This window comes from Chiloscyllium plagiosum, unplaced genomic scaffold, assembly GCF_037043375.1.
Source record: "Chiloscyllium plagiosum isolate Xiang-an unplaced genomic scaffold, Cpla_swu_hap1 HiC_scaffold_13, whole genome shotgun sequence".
Classification (NCBI taxonomy): Eukaryota; Metazoa; Chordata; class Chondrichthyes; order Orectolobiformes; family Hemiscylliidae; genus Chiloscyllium; species Chiloscyllium plagiosum.
This window is the reverse complement of record NW_028270151.1, coordinates 54,234,421-54,250,735: the sequence shown is the minus strand read 5'-3', so window position 1 is coordinate 54,250,735 and position 16,315 is coordinate 54,234,421. Positions and strand designations below refer to the sequence as shown.

General features: G+C 39.8%; 1 protein-coding gene across 1 annotated transcript in view; it reads left to right on the top strand.

Annotated features, from left to right (window-relative positions):
- The first annotated feature begins 819 nt into the window (after nt 1–819).
- The window catches only part of LOC148148317 (uncharacterized), a 37,149-nt gene continuing 21,653 nt past the window's right edge, over nt 820–16,315 (top strand). Inside the window, exons 1-2 of the mRNA XM_087993251.1 lie at nt 820–938; nt 3,262–3,412. Coding sequence (XP_087849377.1) covers nt 928–938; nt 3,262–3,412 — 162 coding nt within the window. The 5' untranslated portion in view covers nt 820–927. The remainder of the gene's footprint in view (nt 939–3,261; nt 3,413–16,315) is intronic.

The window sequence follows — 16,315 nt, the reverse complement described above, 5'->3', positions numbered from 1 at the left end:
AAGGACAGCAGGCACATAGGGATTCAACCATTATCCTATTCAGCCCCACGTCACACCTCATTCTGATCTGGAACCATATCACCGTTTCTCCATCTTCACTGGATCAAAATTCTGATACTCCCCAATTACACTTCCAGTGTATATGCAGCAATTCATGAAGGCAGTCCACTGTCACCTTCTCCAGGGCCATTAGAGATAGGCAATAAATGTCAGCCTTGTCAATAAGATCCACATCCCACCAGTGAAATAGCATTTGTAAATTGTCTCAAAATTGAACTGAAAATTTAAATGGCAGATTTGAATCATCAATGTTATAACTCGAAAGTTATTGGTACTATTTTTGGGAAACTTAAGAAATTTGGTCTTTTTTAATCAAACAAAATCACAATCAATATATAAACTATTGATTTGTCTGAAAGAGCAACTTTTAGAAGGCATCTTCTATTTAATTGCTTGGCATTTTAATCTACCTTGTGCACGATACACAATCACCTATACCACCTTACTTTGAATGTGGATTATCATTCTGGGGACCAGAAATCCTTCAGACTTGCCATTGATGTCCATTCATTGAATTACAGGAACACATGAATTATGAATATCATTCACGTGAGTTTTTTCACAAGATTGAAAGTGTGCATATGTTTAAACTGATGCTCTCCTTAGCAATCTATTGTTATAAGTACTGGTTTTCTTCATTAGCAGTTTTTTTTTAATACCACCTTCATCTGATATGCAACCTAACTCGCATCCTGATACTTATCTCACGTGTCTGTCATTTTAGCTTTGGGATGTTACCAGGTAACGGACCAGTTTGGCCAGTTCTCAAGCCCTTCATCTTTCTCATGGATTCAGCTCAATTTAAAGATTTTGCTCAAGGTATTGAAGCACATGCAGCTAACAAGCAGACAGTAAGGCAGACACGACATGTCAGAAAGGTAAGAACTTTAAAATAGCTTGTTTAACAGACAACCTGCAGCCAGACCACATCGGGTTAGACAAAAATATCCTTCTATAAAACTGAAAAAAGTAAAACTAACACTTCACTTAATTAGTTAGTTGAAATAATTGTAAGTTGTAAGTTTGTAGAAGTGTCAACTTGTATTCAGCTTGTAAGTTATGTTTATAATGGCATTATGTTTCACAAATGTGAACTTGTTTCTCATTAAAGAAGCATGACTACTTCATGGCTCAATTACATCTGCTCATGTATCTGGTTACTAAGGTTGCCACTAGAGCAGAATTGAGGATTAATTGTAACCTTATCTTTAAAAAATAATATCCATGACTTTCTTCCTAAATACACTTTTCCAGTTTTAGAGGACAAATATTTGTCAAGCAGATTTGTTTTAAAGAAGGTTGACTGTATGTTTGTAGTAATGCTCCTTGAACGCATTGATGCTCACCAGTGATGATATGTTACCCTTTACTAACACTTCTACTTTGCTAAATGTTTTTCCAACCTACAGTGCACAAACTACTGCCATGGTGATGTCAGGAATATCATTTTAGATCTTGTACCTACAAATTTGCCATTACTGCATCTATTTTATTCTTCAAGGTGCAATGGAAAGGCAAAAACAAGTTTTTAAAAAAGCAATAGAGCAGGGTATAGAGACATCAAGAAGGACAAGAAAGATAAAAAGAGTAGTGTATCATGACCTCATTAAAATACGGTGTCATTTGTAGCTTTACTTAAGGCTAATTTCAGGCTGTGGAAATTTCTTTTTGTCATGGCATTCAGAGAAAATATGCTAAAGAAGTTTGGTGAGGAAGAAAAGGAGGTTGGCAGAAATGGTTAAAAAATAGTGCCAGTAGAAAAGGGAATGTTTACAGTGTCTGCTACCATGCATACTGGGATGGGAGTTTACTGGGAATTGAAGTGAGGGAGCAAAGAATGAGTCTTATGGAAAAATAAGCTGAGAAGAGATGAGGGAAGAGAAACTAGAAGAAGATGGGGTGGCATGGTGGCTCAGTGGTTAGCACTGCTGCCTCATAGCGCCAAGGACCCAGGTTCGATTCCAACCTTGGTCTACGTGGAGTTTGCACATTCTCCCGTGTTGGCATGGGTTTGCTTCAGGTGCTCTGGTTTCCTCCAAATTGCCCATAGTGTTGAGGAATGTGTAGGTTAGGTGAATTCATTAGGGGTAAATGTAGAGTAATAGGGTAGGGGAATGGGTCTGGGTCAGATACTGTTTGGAGGACCAGTGTGGACTTGTTGGGCCAAAGAGCCTGTTTCTGCATTGTAGGGATTCTATATTTTTAAAAAAAGAGGCAACTGACAGTGAAATGGTTAGCACCAGCGACCTGGGATCGATTCCAGCCTCGGACGACTGTCTGTGTGGAGTCTGTACGTTCTCCCCGTGTCTGCATGGGTTTCTTCCGGGTGCTCTGGTTTCCTCCCACAATCCAAAGATGTGCAGGTTAGGTGAACTGGCTATGCTAAATTTCCCATAGTGTTCAGGGATGTGTAGGTTGAGTGCATTAGTCAGGGGAAATGTAGGGGAATGGGTCTGGGTGGGTTACTCTTTGGAGAGTCATTGTGGACTTGTTGGGCCAAAGGGCCTGTTTCCATACTGTAGGGATTCTATGGTAGGGAGAATCCTCAGGGAAGGTTTGGCTCAGCGAACAAGAGAAATGTGTGGGATACAGCAGAACCAGCTGAATGACAATGAAATCCATGAGCTCCTCACATACACTGAAGATGGGGATGGAGTGGCTGGGAAAGAGAGGTTGAAGATGCTGTGGGATATTTGAGCAAAGCTTACAGTATTTCTTTTGCATTCCAAGATGATTCAGAAATAATGAGCATTTTTAACAGAGATCATTAGTGTTTGAATTACAAAACAATGTCACTGCAATTGGGTCTTAAAGTGCAAAGCTTAAACTCCTGAACAATGGATATATGAAATCTGCAAAATCATATTTAGTACAGTTAAATTGAACTAAATTGTGAACTTTTGTTGTATGAGTTTACAAAATACAATGTTCACAATATCAAACTCTTTGGATATTTAGGGCAAGATGTTAGTACAGTGAGTTCTCTTAACATTGACGTGAATGGATGAGACAGCTTAAGGTTTCATCATTCATTTACACAATGTTAAAATCACACCTATTATAGTCTGATTATCTTGGAATTCAGTTTCTTGAAATGTGAATTGAATAATTCTGAATTTTGTCAGATATGTAAGTCAAATCAAATGCGTAGAAAATAATTATCAACTATAACAGTTTAACAAATTGCTGTTGTATTTCAAGTTCTTCAGGGGTGAATACAAGCTCTGGTAGCTTTCCAAAAAAGGAATCTTCACCGTGGTCAAATGTGAATGAAACAAGCATTTCACTGTCAGTTGCCTGTCGAAGCAAAGAAACTTCCAAACAGAGCCAAGATTCAGGAATATTGTCACCTGTGAGTAGCTGCCCTCTCATGTAAATATGTTGTTCTTTCTTCCTGTTTATTTGATCAACAATGGAAATGATGATAGTAAAAAGTAAGATTTGTTGATTGGTTTTGCCATGAAAAATAGGACTAAAAATACGTCAAGGCTCGGTGGTTAGCATTGCTGCCTCACAGCACCAGGGTCCCAGGTTCGATTCCAGCCTCGGGCAACTGTCTGTGTGGAGTTTGCACCTTCTCCCCGTGTCTGCGTGGGTTTCCTCCGAGTACTCCGGTTTCCTCCCACAGTCCAAAGATGTGCAGGTCAGGTGAATTGGCTGTGCTAAATTGCCCATAGTGTTAGGTGCATTAGTCACAGGGAAATGGAACTGGGTGGGTTACTCTTCGGATGGTCGGTGTGGACTTGTTGGGCCGAAGGGCCTGCTTCCACACTATAGGGAATCAAATCTAATCTAAAAAAAAACCCACATGGTCCACAAGGAAGAAGGTCTTGTTCCAGGAGAAGCAACCATCATCATGGTCTGATATGAAATTCTGAGTCTCATGAGGTGCTGTTGCTCAGTTCTGTTCAGAATGTTGATCCTTCACCTAGTAGCACTATACTGAGGTTTTCCTTTGAGGTAGAGCTGGGTTTCCATTCCTTCTGTCCTGTGCAGCCAAATGTGGCCAGGTCAAGTCTGCTGGCACTTATGGTTTTGCTCTTGCCACCGATAGTGTAGCTTCTCTTCAGAAGTTGCGAGTAGAGCTGTACTCATTATCTGGCATTCGATTATCTGCATATCAGATTATCTGGCAAGATCGCAAGGTCCCGATGCTCGGCTAAACTGTTGTCCGGCATTCGATTATCTGGAATTTGATTAACCAAATGAAATACTCTCCGCCCGTAGCCTTCGGATAATCGAGGTTGCTCTGTATAAGCTACTCCCATGCTGCAATAAAGGCTGAAAACAGGGAGCTGCAGCTTATGGTGAGCAAAATATTGTACAAGCTAACAAGTAATTTTCAACATGTTGGAAAACTCCTGTCGAGCAGTGGAAACACACTCAGAGCAAGTCCTGAAAACCAAAAGCATTTCAGAATAACATCTGTGCATTTTAAGAACTTACTGGCTTTCCAGCCTGTCAGTTTCAAATCGCAATGAATCCTTGTGCTGTTGCCTTATCGATGCTGATGAATTTAAGTCAGCCTAGGAAATCTGAGCTCGAGCTGTGAAAGTTAGAATGCTGGACTCAAGCCAGAATTGATTGCTTCCTTCTATATTTCAGTTCCAATATCTTCAGAGTGTTCCTACATGCCTCTGTGTAGACCCCAATAAAGGCTGACATACCAATAGTTTGGGGTGGATCCACACTTCTGATCATCACCCTCCTGTTGCCAGTTATAATTCTGCCCATTAAATACTCCAATCATCAATGTAGCATAAAAGGATACCCAGAAAAACACTCAATGTGCATTCAGTCTTCTGTATGGAGCCCACTCAGTCTAAATGGGACAGATATGTAAATATTAAATATATAGATATATATGTGGGTGGCACGGTGGCACAGTGGTTAGCACTGCTGCCTCACAGTGCCAGAGACCCGGGTTCAATTCCCGCCTCAGGTGACTGTGTGGAGTTTGCATGTTCTCCCCGTGTCTGCGTGGGTTTCCTCCCACAGTCCAAAGATGTGTAGGTCAGGTGAATTGGCCATGCTAAATGGCCCATAGTGTTAGGTAAGGGGTAAATGTAAGGGTATGGGTGGGTTGTGCTTCGGCATGTCGGTGTGGACTTGTTGGGCCGAAGGGACTGTTTCCATGCTGTAATGTAATGTAATCTAATCTAATGTGTATATTTATGTTTTATGATCACTCATTCATTTTGTACAGTTGCTTGCTTAAAATTCTGCTTTGTAATCCATTGATTCACAACTACATTCAAATGTCAGAAGTAAGCATGGGCTTCCTCTGGAAGTTCCGGTTTCCTCCCACAATCCAAAGATGTGCAGGTTAGGTGAATTGGCCATGCTAAATTGCCCATAGTGTTCAAGGATGTGTAAGTTAGCTGCATTAGTCTGGGGTAAATGTAGAGTAGAAGGGGGGGGGGGTTACTCTTCAGAGGGTTGGTGTGGACTTGTTGGGCTGAAGGGCCTGCTTCCACACTGTAGGGATTCTATTCTATCGGTAGTGGGACAAAAAAAAGGGGTGGCACGATGGCTCAGTGGTTAGCACTGCTGCCTCACAGCACTAGAGACCCGGGTTTGATTCCAGCCTCGGGCGACTGTCTGTGTGGAGTTTGCACATTCTCCCTGTGTCTGCGTGGGTTTCGTCCGGGTGCTCCGGTTTCCTCCCACAGTCCAAAGATGTGCTGGTCAGGTGAATTGGACATGCTAAATTGCCCATATTGTTAGGTGCATTGGTCAGGGGTAAATATAGGATAGGGGAATGGGTCTGGGCGGGTTACACTTCGGAGGGTCGGTGCGGACTTGTTGGGCCAAAGAGCCTATTTCCATACTGTAGGAATCTAATGTAAGCATCATTATCATAGTGAACAAGGAAATCAGATATCCAAGCTTTTGCAGATCTTCAAGTTTCACTGATTGTACTTCCACTGGTCACGAACCTAGCTAAATTAAAAAAAAATTGTGTGATGGATAGCTAAATGTCTAAAATAAATCTATGAATCAGTCAAACATTGCAGTAGGCAGTCAGGGGAGATGTTCCATGATGAAGGTTGAGAAATGAGCTCTAAGATGCTGAATCACTTTCTTATATCTGTGAGTTTCATTTTGCTGTTTTACAAAACAATTAATCAGAGCCAGATGTCATAAATGAAATTTTGTGTAAATTTAGTGCTGTACCAGGATAAATATTTCAGTAAAAGTGCAACAGATGTTTGGTATGATCTTTCAGGTTAAGAAGAAAAAACATCAGTTATCCATCATACAGCATCTCCATGAAGTCATGGGAGGGTTAGATATGCCAGCAAATTGAGGTTCAACAATTTGAGTCTTACCTTCCTTGTTTGTTTTAATGAAATCTGGCAAACATTGGAGGTAAAGCTAATGCAAACCAAAACATGCAAAGGAATTGTAACAATTAGAGAGGCCAATCATTGTAAATCATTACAACAGGGTAAAGGAGATTTGAGAAGTCTAAATGGAGAATGGATTGATTAGGGAATGTGTCTTGGTGAGTTAGTGACAGCACGAAAATGATGAAGAAGACATACATACGCTAAGGGAAGTAAGGAACGGTGTCATGGTTTTACAAATATAGTCACTTACTGGAGGTGAAGAGAATGAGTATAAAACTTTGGTTGTTCTAAATGGCCTAATCTTTGGGGATAAAAATATAACTAAGACCTTATTTTTGTGAAAGAAAATAAAAGGCTACTTTCTTTAAAGCATCCTTTAAGCAAACAGAGTTCAGATTGCTGGGATTTCAAATTAGGCAAAAAAATACTGGCATGCAGCTCATATCCCTGCTCTGGTGCAGAGCTTGCACATGTCTGCCTAAAAAAATTGTCTGACTTTGCTGATAAGGAGAGCTTGATTTTATGGCAAATTGTATCATTGCTACAAGTACTTGTTTTACAGTATCCTGAGGGCACTAAAGGCATGCATTATAGGTTGAAGACCTAATGAACACCAAATTCATAACAAACCAAGTCAATGGCTTATATGCAAGTTTCCAATCCTTTTTCTCCCCACGGATTTACAACTCTGAGCATCCTGAGTACATCTGGAGGACTAGCTTCCGAGGAATCATCCTTAATGTACTGGAGCAAGCTGATTTATTTTATTTATTTATTGTCACTTGTATTTTATATAACATAAAATAACAAATAATGTAAAATTTGTTGTACAGTGTTGTCATTTTCCAGTACCATCTTAAAACACCAGAAAAATAAACCAAAACATAGAATACAAAGGCAGAAAAATGAAGAAATAAAGAAAAAGTGTTTAACTTTACAGTTCTTGTTAAGTGTTTTGCCATGGGCCATGGGCCATGGGCCTGGTGGCCAGGTGTGAGTCTCCTTCACCGCGTCACAGCCACTGGGATGAAAGTAGCCACTTTTCAGCACCATCTCATCTACCCCATTGCCCTTCCCACTATGAGTCTTCAATAGACCTTGCCAATGCAGATGCCACCAATGCCACCAGTGGCCCAAATAGAACTCCATTGTTGCCACGGGTCTGCTTCAGGCCCACCTCACCGATGCAGCAGCTGCTGATGTGGCCAGGTCTCATACTGGGCCCAAACCTGCCTCCGCCACTGCCTCCATTAATCTATACTGGATGCAGACACTGCTGGGAATCCAAACCTGCCTCTGCCGCAGCAGCAGTCGTGAGTCATCGATGCCAGGAACCTAAACTGGCTCTGATGTCTCCTCCATAGGTCTGCATTGCTGGGCCTACCCACAGCCATCGATGCTGTCACCATGATTGAGCTCTTCGCCAAGAGGTAAGTAAAATAAAATAAAAGAGAAAAGGAAATGAGAGAAGAGAGAAAAAAAAAGAAAAACAGACGCTATCTGGGCTCAGACGTTCTACTCCACTGCTATGTTACCGGAATATATTTGGTAAATCTGCTGTCCATCTACACCCGTAACAGTGGCGTCCATGTATGAATTTATATGTATCACACAGACACACAAGAACTCATGCACAAATGCATTCTACTGACCAAACAACAGAAAACTGTTCAAATCTAACATTCAAATTGCTTCTCAGTCTTAAAAAAGGCAAAAAAAAGTTTTGATTGAAATATCTTTTAGCATGCATTCAAAACAAAACACGTAAATATATTTTAGTATATAAAAGTTTACATACACATTAATCAGTGAGTTATAGAGATATACAGCACAGAAGCAGACCTTTCAGTCCAACTCATCCATGCAGACCAGATATGGGTCAGGTGCTTGCAGGTGGGACTAGATTGGGTTGGGATATCTGGTCAGCATGGACGGGTTGGACCAAAGGGTCTGTTTCCATGCTGTACATCTCTATGACTCTAATCTAGTCCCATTTGCCAGCACTTGGCCTATATCCCTCCAAACCCTTCCTATTCATATACACATCCAGATGCCTTTTCAGTGCTATAATTGTAGCAGCCTCTACCACTTCCTCTGGCAGCTCATCCCATACATGCACCACCCTCTGCTTGAAAAAGTTGACCCTTAGGTCCCTTTTATATCTTTCCCCTCTTACCTTAAACCTATGTCCTCTAGTTCTGGACTCCCCCACCCAAGGAAAAATACTTTTTATCCTTACCATGCCCCTCTTGATTTTATAAACCTCTACAAGATCACCCCTCGGCCTCCAACACTCCAGGGAAAACAGCCCCAGCCTATTAAGCCTCTCCCTATAGCTCAAATCCTCCAACCCTGGCAACATCTTTGTGAATCTTTTCTAAACCCTTTCAAGCTTCACAATAACCTTCTGATAGGAAGGAGACCAGAACTGCACGCAATATTCCAAAAGTGGCCAACAAATGTCCTGTACACCTGCAACATGACCTCCCAACTTTTATACTCAGTACTCTGACCGATAGAGGAAAGGATACCAAACGCCTTCTTCACTATCCTATCTACCAGCAACTCCACTTTCAAGGAGCTATGAACCTGCACTCCAAGGTCTCTTTGTACAGTAACTCTCCCTAGGACCTTACCATTAAGTGTATAAGTCTTGCTCTGATTTGCTTTCCCAAAATGCAGCACCTCGCATTTATCTAAATTAACCACCATTGCCATTCCTTAGCACATTGGCCCATCTGATCACGATCCTGTTGTAATCTGAGGCAACTTTCTTCACTGTCTACTACATCTCCAATTTTGGTGTCATCTGCAAACTTACTAACTATACCTCCTATGTTCACATCCAAATCATTTAGATAAATGACAAAATGTACTGATCCTTGTGGCACTCTACTGGTCTCAGGCCTCCAGTCTGAAAAGCAACCCTCTACCACCACCCTCCATCTTCTACCTTCGAGCCAGTTCTGTATCCAAATGGCTAGTCTCCCTATATTCCATGTGATCTAACCTTGCTAACCAGTTACATGGGGAACCTTGTCGAACACCATACTGAAGTTAATAGATCACATCTACCGCTCTGTCCTCATCAATCCTCTTTGATACTTCTTCAAAAAACTCAATCAAGTTTGTGAGACATGATTTCCCACACACAAAGCTATGCTGACTATCACTTATCAGTCCTTGCTTTTCCAAATACATCTAGGAGAAAGTGAGGATTGCAGATGCTGGAGATCAGAGCTGAAAATGTGTTGCTGGAAAAGCGCAGCAGGTCAGGCAGACAAGGATAGACCGGATCTAAAAGTTGAAGTTCTATATTGGAGGAAGGCTAATTTTGATGGCATTAGGCAAGAAATTTCAAAAGCTGATTGGGGGGGCAGATATTCACAGGTAAAGGGACAGATGAAAATGGGAAGTCTTCAGTATACTTACTGCCTATATACTCTTCCAAGGATTCACTTGATCTTGTCTATACCTGACATATGCTTCCTTCTTTTTCTTAACCAAACCCTCAATTTTTTGAGTCATCCAGCATTCCCTACACCCACCAGCCTTTCCTTTCACCCTCAGGAATATACTTTCTCTGGACTCTCATTTCTGAAGACTTCCCATTTTCCAGCCATCCCTTTACCTGTGAACATCTGCCCTCCAATCAGCTTTTGAAATTTCTTGCCTAATGCCATCAAAATTAGCCTTCCTCCAATATAGAACTTCAACTTTTAGATCCGGTCTATCCTTTTCCAGCACTATTTTAAAACTAATAGAATTATAGTTGCTGGCCCCAAAGTGCTCCCCCCCGACTACTCAGTCACCAGCCCTGCCTTATTTCCCAAGAGTAGGTCAAGTTTTGCACCTTCTCTAGTAGGTACATCCACATACTGAATCAGAAAATTTTCTTGTACACACTCAACAAATTCCTCTCTAAATCCTTAACACTATGGCAGTCCCAGTCTTTGTTTGGAAAGTTAAAATCCCCTACTATAACCTATTATTCTTACACGTAATTGAAATCTTCTTACAAATTTGTTTCTCAAATTCCTGCTATTAGCGGGTCTATATTACAATCCTGATAAGTCCTATCTCAAAGAATGTAACGACCCACTTTCAGAGATTTGAAATAACATTTTCATATTCCGCATTTCAGTTTTTACACCAGGATTCCAAATTTACCTTTTGTTTGTAGTGAGCCATCATAATTGACATCCCAATGCTTAGGTTAGGTTTTACTACTAACAGCCAGTGAGGTGCTTTAGTTTTACTGCTGTTTTTCTTTTCAAAGTTCCTGTAAGTGATGAATTATTGATACTGTCTCCACACATTTTATGACAATATTTTTCAAATGTAGTTTTGCCTTCTTTCATTTCACCCTTTTAATTTTGTTTTGAATAATTATGTTGATCTGAGCCCTACTCTTCAAGTATTATTAGCAATGCTTTGCAAGATCTACCTGTAATATAAGAAGTTTGATGTCTGAAACTGAAGAAATTTGCACTTTTATCCAAGTGGCATTGCTGAATTCTAAACATAAATGGAATTTGTTAATTTGTTTAATGATCTAGTGGTATAACCACTTAACTGTTAATCCAGAGACCCAGATAATGTTCTAAGGACCTGGGTTCAAAACCCACCACAGCAAACATTGGAATTTGAAATCAATAAAAAAAACTGGAATAAATAATCTAATGATGACTATGAATCCATTGCCAGTTGTCTGAAAAACCCATCTGGTTTACTAATGTCCTTCAGGGAAGAAAACTGCCATCCTTACCTGGTCTGGCCTATAAGTAACTCCAGACCCACAGCAATGTGGTTGACTTTTAACTGCCCTCTGGGCAATACATGTTTGTCAGGTGTCTTCATTCTGTGAATGACTTTTTAAAAAAATGTCTTGACCTCATGAATTCAGTAGTTTATAATTAGTGGTGCAATTGTTGTATTTTTCTGTTGAAAGGTCAAACGAGCATAAATCTTGAAACATATGATGCCAGTATTGAAACAGTTTGCTGAAGATAAGGCTTTGTGAAACTTTCTTAACAGAATGGTAGAATTATAAAGAATAATTGACCTATTACAGTCTTTTCTCAAAAAGTTTCTGCTAACAATTTGCACTGCTAATTTTGTTGAACATTTACACGTCATATTCCAAGTGAAAACAAACAAACAAAGCTAATTTAAGGTTGATGTCAGTCATTCCACCGTATTGAAATGATAGCACATGAAAAGATTGCTCAGTTGAGATAGTTAATGCCTGGTTGATCATATTGTAAAGGTGTTTAATAACTTTGTTAAGGTTAAGGTAAACAGGCAGAGGACATTAGTTATCATATATAGAGGGAGCAGACATTGGTGATGAGATGAAAGGGTTAAAACTGAGCAAGTCAATAAATTCTCTCCACAAGGGAAATGTATGAATCTTCTTTCTACATGATCAACTTAGCTTAGAACTTATTAAGACAAATGTAGTACGAATTAGTTTTCAATTTATGAAAATAGAGAAGGGCAAATTTCTGAAAAAAAGAAACTTCCTCGTGTCAATTAAGGCAGCACATATTGGGTAATTGAATACCAGTGAGGATTTTCACTAACATTGCTTTGTTTTTAAAGGCAAAGCTAACAACAAACAGATGAGTTGCATCTTATGCCCAGCCTAAATTAAGTAACCTTCTAGAAATGCCTTTGCAACAGGGCTTGTCCTATCTGAACCCAAAGCAGAACTGTTCAGCATTCCATATGACCACATTATTAGGCAAGTAGTAACTAAGTGTAAATGCACAGTTGACTCTTTGAATTTGGAAAAGCCAACTAAAAGCACTATGGATCATAAAACTGTCAATTGAGTGAAATGCAAGTACTGTTGATCAGAGATTCACTTCAAGTAGTCCAATGTTGTTACTTTGTACAGTCACTTTATTTCAGGCAACAGCACATGATCAAGGCTAAATACTGTATTGCTTTGTAAACACTGCAGTGATATTGCTGTATATTGATGTAAGAACACTGGCTTTTGGTGCCCTGACAAATATATGACAAGGGAACAGGTGAAAGTCTCAGACTCTCAGTTTAACTAGTCACCAAAGAACAATTTGGGGTTTACTCTCCCTCTTCAGCCTAAGAATAAATGGCCTATGTATTACAGGTCAGCAAAATATTTCCTTCCAAATAAGACTATATTAATTAATGGCTTTGATTTTCAGAGAATTGGAAAGACTTGGAAACCCTTTAAAAATGTCAGACAAGATCAAAGATCTGGGATTCCTGATCCCATTCCTGGAAGTTCCGATTTATGGAATTGCCTTTTTAAGGATGCAAGATGATGTGGGTTAAAGCCCACACCTGACAATGCTGTTCCGGATAGCTCAACTGCAGGAAGAAGCATGTACTAGTCCTCTATGATTTTCATGGGATTGTACTACTTTTTTTAAAAAACGGAATGGTTCACAGAATCTCAGAGGTGTCAGAAACCATAGTCCAGATAGAGTCATGAAAACGTACAGTACAGAAACAGATCCTTCGGTCCAGCATGTCCATGCTGACCAGATATCCCAACTTAACTTAGTCCCATCTGCCAGCGCCTGGCCCATATCCCTCTAAACCCTTCAAATTTATATATCCATCCAGATGCCTTTTAAATACTGCAATTGTACCAGCCACCACCACTTCCTCTGGCAGCTCATTCCATACATATGTGGGGAAACCCTTTGCAATGTAAGTTCAAAAGATCCTCCTTATGTCCAATATATATACCTCCCTCATAGCTCTATGCCAGGCTATGGACTTAACAAATGGTCCTTATGGCCTCTCATATCCCACATGTCAATTGCACCCAACCCTTATGCCTCCTCATCCCCATCCCATGATATGAACCCTGCAATAACAAGCTATGGCACTCTCATGCTCATTCAACCACTATACGCTGTGTAGAAGCGATGAATGATATGTAACCATATAAAACAGGAGTTGGAGTAGCCCATTCAGCCCTCAAATCTATTCCACTTCCAATAATATCAAGGTTGATCTGATTGAAACCTCACTTTCACCTTCTGCTTCTGCTTGATAACCTTTTACCCTGCCTTGAAAATATGCAAAGAATATGCTTCCACCACTTTTTCAGGGACAGTTCCAAAGATGCATGACCACTGCCAAAAATAAATTTGCCTCATGTATTTTTAAATGGGCAACCTCTGAATTTTAATCAGTGACGCAAGTTCTGGATTCTCTTAGAAAAGGAGATATTGTCTCCACATCTTCTCTGTCAAGATCTCTCAGGGTCTTCATATGTTTCATTAAGTCACCTCTTACTCTTTTAAACCAGTAGATACAAGATTAACTTGTTTAACCTTTGTTCATGAGATAACCTGTTCGTTCCAGGTATTAGTTTGGTAAATATTCTCTGGACAACTTCCAATGCAGTTACATCCTTCCTCTAATAAGATGGTCAACACAGTTTCCCAGATGTAATTGCATCAGTGGTCTGTATAATGGAAACATAATATTCCCACCTTTGTATTTATTGCTTTTGCAATAGTGATAACATTCTAGTGGATCTGCTCACTGTACTTGCAAATACGCTTCCTGCATATAAGATTCATTCACAAGGACACCTGGACCCCTCTGCATCTCAGAGCTCTGCAATCAATCACCAATTAGATAATGTGCTTCTTTTTTATTCTTCCAGCCAACATAGAAAATTTTACAATTTCCTATCTTATGTTTCATTTGCCATTCGCTTAAACTATTTATATCTTGTTGTAGCCTCTTTATGTCCTTTTTACAACTAACTTTCCTATCCAACTTTGTGTCTTCAACAAAATTTAGCAACCATACTTTCTGTCCCTTCATCTGAGTAATTTGTGTGAATTGTGAACAGTTCAGGTGTTATCCGTATGGTACAACACTTGCTTCATCCTACCAGCCAGAAAAAGACCCATTTATGCCCACTCCTGTTCACCAGACAAGCTTCCATTGTTGAAGTAGAACATGACCAAAAGAGCTTATAAAGAAAGATAATTCCTTGACAGTGTTCTACATTCTTTAAAAAAAACTCATTTAATGCAGCCCAATTAAAGGTAAAATCTCCTAATCTTGTGGATATAAAAAAGTGAAACTGACTGCAGAGATCAGGGAGCTGGAGCTTCTAATCAGGTTGGGGCCCTGGTGTTTCAACAATGGAATGGAGTTCTGGGTTCTCAGCCAAGCTATATTCTATATGTAAGATTGACATCTGAATGTAAATGTGATCATACAAAAAGTATATTTAATATAATGGCAGATTGAATATCATAGGCTGGCCAAAACGACATTTGTTTTTAATTTAATTTATTTGATTTATTATTGTCACATATTTTCAGTGAAAGGTTTGGTTTTATATACAGTACAGGCAGATCATACCATCCAAAATGCATTAGGGTAATAGAACAGAGTAAAGAATATAATGTTCTAAAACAATTTATAGAAATAAAATATGCATATCAGCTGTTTAGCATTTCTTGTTGGCAATTGTTTCTCTTTAAGGTTTTTTTCTCAAGCTGCACATATTTTTTAGCCAAGGAATGAATGAATAATCTGTTTCTAGACCTGTGCCAATGTCATATTGAAACTGACCATTCAAGATAGAAGCGATAACAATTCCTCCAAATTTACCTTTCTCCTTGAGCAAGATGCTTCACTTCCATTCAGTGGTAGTACACATACATGGCTGGGATATAGAGAATGGTGCATCCAGCATGTTTCTAACTGGTCAAACTGCCAATACACTTTATGTACTATCCTGGTTTCTGAACAGTTTCTGAACAGCTCTCCAAATGATCGCAAAGAATTTCCCTAAACCTATTTAGAACAGGCTTCTAAGGAATGGGAATGTGCACTTTCTACTGGGACATCAGATATTCAACAGATATTGGTAACTTGGTTCACAAACATGATTTAAAAATACAATTGACACCATACTTTAAGAAATGCTGTTTTCAAAAACTACGTGGCAAATAACATGTTGCAAATTTGTTTTTTCTAATAGCAGTATTTCATTCACTGGACATCATATTTTATTTATTGATGTGATGTAGGCATTCTAATCGAGATGGCAGTGGTAAGCTGCCTTCTTGAAAGGCTGAATCCCTTGACAAGATACATTACAATAACCATAATGCTGTTAAGAAGGAAGTCACAGGATCTTGACCAAGCAACAATGAAGTAACATTGTGATAGCTCCAACTCAGGGTGGTGTGTGTCCTGGAAGGGAAGTTGTAAATGATGTGATCCCATGTATCTACTGTCCTTGTCCTTGAAGGAGGTAGAAGGTATGCATTTATAAGATGTTGCGCAATGCCCCTTGTAGATTGTACGCACTGCTGCCAGTAAGTAACGCTGGTGGAGTGAGTGAATGTTGAAGGGAATGGTTGGAGTGCTTTGTCCTAGATGGTGTCAAGCTTCCTGAATGTTGTTGGAGCTGCATTCGTGCAAGCATTGTGTATTCCATCTTAATTTGTGCCTTGGAGATGGTGGACTCACTTTGAGAAATCTGAAGATGAAACATACACCACAGAGTTTCCAGACCCTGACCTGCTCTTGTATCTATTGTATTTATATGTTGGTCCAGTTCAATTTCTGGTCAGTGGTAACTGCTAGCATGTGAATAGTGGGGGATTCATGTGGCAATGATTGGGATCTCTCTTATTGGAGATTGTCTTTGCCCAGCATTTGAGGAGCACAATGTTACTTGCCACTTATCAGCCCAAGCCAAAACTTTGTCCAGGTCTTGCTGCATTGAACATTGACTGCTTCAGCATGAGGAGTCAGGAATGATGCTGAACATCGTGCAATCATCATTGAATATCCCCAACTCTGACGTTATGATGGAGGGAAAGTCATTGATAAATCAGGTGAAGACAGCTGGGCTTAGGTCA